The 4,219-nt window shown below is 68.6% G+C and overlaps 1 protein-coding gene and 1 long non-coding RNA gene across 2 annotated transcripts in view; both read left to right on the top strand.

Moving 5' to 3' along the window:
• Dhrsx (dehydrogenase/reductase X-linked) overlaps positions 1 to 492 on the top strand; it is a gene marked incomplete at its 3' end in the record, with an annotated part of 10,578 nt that extends 10,086 nt beyond the window's left edge. The window contains exon 7 of the mRNA XM_070009287.1: positions 397 to 492. Within this exon, the coding sequence (XP_069865388.1) occupies positions 397 to 492 (96 nt within the window). The remainder of the gene's footprint in view (positions 1 to 396) is intronic.
• A 15-nt stretch (positions 493 to 507) lies between these two features.
• On the top strand, positions 508 to 3,197 carry LOC138818297 (uncharacterized). The gene is made up of 2 exons (XR_011369057.1): positions 508 to 2,611; positions 2,663 to 3,197. It is a non-coding gene; the product is annotated as an uncharacterized lncRNA (long non-coding RNA).
• Positions 3,198 to 4,219: the final 1,022 nt, after the last annotated feature.

The raw sequence follows: 4,219 nt of genomic DNA, 5'->3' as shown, positions 1-4,219 counted from the left end.
CTTCCGGTTTTCTTGTTTTTTCCTCCCCTTGGTGGGCGGGACTCCCGGTGTTCCCCCCGGGGAGGGCGGGACTTCCGGTCTTCAGGGTTTTCCTCCTCAGGGTGGGCGGGTCTTCCGGTTTTCGACCTTTTTAATCCCAGGGGTGGGCGGGACTTCCTGTTTTCTTGTATTTTCGTCCCCTTGGTGGGCGGGACTTCCGGTTTTCGACCTTTTTAATCCCAGGGGTGGGCGGGACTTCCTGTTTTCGGCCTTTTCCTACCCTGGGTGGGCGGGACTTCCGGTCTTCGGGGTTTTCCGTCCCCTTGGTGGGCGGGACTTCCGGTTTCCCCCCTGGGGAGGGCGGGGCTGGCGCTCTCCGGCCTGTTTCTGACCTTGCGTCCGTCCGTCCGTCCGCAGGCCCCCGCCGAGGCGTCGTGGCTGCTGGCGTGGGCGGCGGCGGCGCCGGGGGCGGCGCGGGGCGGCGGGCGGCTGCTGCGCATGCGCGCCGGGGGCGGGGCGGGCGCGGCGGAGGCCAGTGCGCACGCGCGGGCGCGGGATCCCGACCTGCAGCGCGCGCTCTGGGCCCAGAGCCGCCGCCTCGCCGCGCCGTGACGTCAGCGCGCACGCGGGCCGCCCCGGCCACGCCCCCAGCGCGCCACAGGCCACGCCCACCGAGAACATGGCGGCCAGGCCACGCCCAGCCCTTCAGGCCACGCCCCCGGGCCGCGAGGACGCGCTAGGCCACGCCCCCAGCACGTGACGGCGCGCCAGGCCACGCCCACACCCGCCAGGCCACGCCCACAGGCGCCACCCACGCGCACGGGACTCCCAGGCCACGCCCACAACGGCTCGAAGGCGTCTAGGCAGCGCTAGGCCACGCCCACCGCGTCTGCAGGCCACGCCCACTGAGTACTGGCTTGTAGGCCACGCCCACAAGCCCAGGCCACGCCCACAGGCGCCACCCACGCGCACGGGACTTCTAGGCCACGCCCACAAGCGCCAGGCCACGCCCACAACGGCTAGAAGGCGTCCAGGCCACGCCCACAGGCGCCACCCACGCGCACGGGACTCCCAGGCCACGCCCACCGCTTCTGCAGGCCACGCCCACTGAGCAACGGCTGCTAGGCCACGCCCACAGGCGCCAGGCCACGCCCCCGGGCCGTGAGGCCGCGCTAGGCCACGCCCCCAGCATGTGACTGTGCGCTAGGCCACGCCCCCAGCATGTGACTGTGCGCTAGGCCACGCCCACAACGGCTCGAAGGCGTCTAGGCCACGCCCATCGCTTCTGCAGGCCACGCCCACTGAGCAACGGCTGCTAGGCCACGCCCACAGGGTCCACCCACGCGCACGGGACTCCCAGGCCCCGCCCAGCGCTTCTGGAGGTCACGCCCACTGAGCAACGGCTGGTAGGCCACGCCCACAGGCGCCCCAGGCCACGCCCACCGAGGAAATGGCTTCTAGGCCACGCCCCCAACATGTGACTGTGCGCTAGGCCACGCCCACCACGGCTCGAAGGCGTCTAGGCCACGCCCAGCGCTTCTGCAGGCCACGCCCACCGAGTAAATGGCTTCTAGGCCACGCCCACAGGGTCCACCCACGCGCACGGGACTCCCAGGCCCCGCCCAGCGCTTCTGGAGGCCACGCCCACTGAGTACTGGCTTCTAGGCCACGCCCACAAGCCCCAGGCCACGCCCACAACGGCGAGAAGGCAGCCAGGCCACGCCCACAGGGTCCACCCACGCGCACGGGACTCCCAGGCCACGCCCAGCGCTTCTGCAGGCCACGCCCACTGAGAAACCGCTGCTAGGCCACGCCCACAGGCGCCAGGCCACGCCCCCGGGCCGTGAGGCCGCGCTAGGCCACGCCCCCAGCATGTGACTGTGCGCTAGGCCACGCCCACAACGGCTCGAAGGCGCCTAGGCCACGCCCATGACTTCTACAGGCCACGCCCACCGAGAAAAGGCTTCTAGGCCACGCCCACAGGCGCCTGGAAGAGCCCAAGCCACGCCCACCGCTTCTGCAGGCCACGCCCACCGAGTAAATGGCTTCTAGGCCACGCCCACAGCCGCCAGGCCACGCCCACAAGGGCCAGAAGGCGTCTAGGCCACGCCCATCCCTCTTGCAGGCCACGCCCACTGAGAAATGGCTGCTAGGCCACGCCTATTGGGTCCCAGGCCACGCCCATCACTTCTGCAGGCCACGCCCACCGAGAAAATGGCTTCTAGGCCACGCCCACAGGCGCCTCCCACGCCCAGTCGACTCCTAGGCCACGCCCACCGCTTCTGCAGGCCACGCCCACTGAGAAATGGCTTCTAGGCCACGCCCCCAGCATGTGACTGTGCGCTAGGCCACGCCCACAGGCGCCACCCACGCGCACGGGACTCCCAGGCCACGCCCACCGCTTCTGCAGGCCACGCCCACTGAGAAACGGCTGCTAGGCCACGCCCACAGGCGCCTGGAAGAACCCAGGCCACGCCCACAACGACTAGAAGGCGCCCAGGCCACGCCCACCGCTTCTGGAGGCCACGCCCACTGAGCAACGGCTGCTAGGCCACGCCCACACCCGCCTGGAAGAGCCCAGGCCACGCCCACAGGCGCCAGGCCACGCCCACAAGGGCCAGAAGGCGTCTAGGCCACACCCATCACTTCTGCAGGCCACGCCCACCGAGAAAATGGCTTCTAGGCCACGCCCACAGGCGCCTCCCACGCCCAGTCGACTCCTAGGGCACGCCCACCGCTTCTGCAGGCCACGCCCACTGAGAAAGGGCTTCCAGGCCACGCCCATAGGCGCCAGGCCACGCCCACAACGGCTAGAAGGCGGCCAGGCCTCGCCCACAGGCGCCACCCACGCGCAAGGGACTCCCAGGCCACGCCTACCGCTTCTGTAGGCCACGCCCACTGAGAAAAGGCTTCCAGGCCACGCCCACAGGGTCCACAGGCCACGCCCACTGAGAAACGGCTGCTGGGCCACGCCCAGGAGGTCCCAGGCCACGCCCACCACCCGTGTCTGCGAGGCCACGCCCACCAAACCCCGCCCACAGCGCCAGGGAGGCCTGAGGCCACGCCCCCCAGCTCCTTTAGCCACGCCCATCCAGTCGTGCCTCCCAGGCCACGCCCACCAGCGCTGGCCCCGCCCCTCCCCAGGGCCCAGGAGGAAGAAGAGGCCCAGGAGGAGCGAGACGATGGATGTGTATTAAATCATGATGCCCTGGACGCCACTTCCGGTCTCTGGATGTCACTTCCGGTGTCTGGGGATGCCACTTCCGGTCCCTGGATGGGTTGCCTTGGGGACCAGACGCCACAGGACGTCACTTCCGGTCTCTGAGCAGGTGTCCCTGGCGACCAGCATCCCCCAGGACGCCACTTCCGGTCTCTGAGTACGTTGCCTTGGCGACCAGACTCCACAGGACATCACTTCCGGTCCCTGGGTGAGTTGCCTTGACGACCTGCATCCCCCAGGACCTCACTTCCGGTCCTTGGGTAGGTTGCCTTGGCGACCAGACTCCCACAGGACGTCACTTCCGTGGTCCCAGCTACAGGCTGGCTGGCGGGGATGAGCACTGCCTGCCTCTGTTGCCATGGAGACGGCGCGCAGGCCAGGCGCTGTTGCTAGGGGACCACGCTGTGCGCAGGGGCGGGGCCTGGTGGTACTCCTAGGGGGACCGTTCTGTGCGTAGGGGCGGGGTCTCGCTGCTTGGGGGCGGGGCCTAGCTCTACTAAGGGCATCTAATCTGTAGGTAGGGGCGGGGCCTAGCTCTATGACTATAGATACCACACTGTGTAGGGGCGGGGCCTGTTGCTAGGAGACCAGTGTGCAAAGGGGCGGGGCCTAGGTCTACTAGGGGACCTATCTATGCGTAGGGGCGGGGCCTAGCTCCACTTGGGGACCAATGCAAGCATAGGGGCGGGGCCTAGCTCTATTACTATAGCCAGCACGCTGAGCGTAGGGGCGGGGCCTGTTGCTAGGCAACCAGTATGCATAGGGGCGGGGCCTAGCTCTTACTATAGAAAGCACGCTGTGCGTAGGGGCGGGGCTTGTTGCTAGGTAACTAGTGTACATAGGGGAGGGGCCTAGCTCTACCAGGGGACCAATCCATGCATAGGGTCGGGGCCTAGCTCTACTTGACGACCAATCCATGCATAGGGGCGGGGCCTAGCTCTACTAGGAGGCCAATCCATGCATAGGGGCGGAGCCTAGCTCTACTAGGAGGCCAATCCATGCATAGGGGCGGAGCCTAGC

The sequence above is a fragment of the Dipodomys merriami genome, unplaced genomic scaffold (genome assembly GCF_024711535.1).
Source record: "Dipodomys merriami isolate MVZ:Mamm:240054 unplaced genomic scaffold, mDipMer1.0.p SCAF_730, whole genome shotgun sequence".
Classification (NCBI taxonomy): Eukaryota; Metazoa; Chordata; class Mammalia; order Rodentia; family Heteromyidae; genus Dipodomys; species Dipodomys merriami.
The sequence above is the reverse complement of the archived record's forward strand: the minus strand, read 5'-3'. Positions and strand labels throughout refer to the sequence as shown.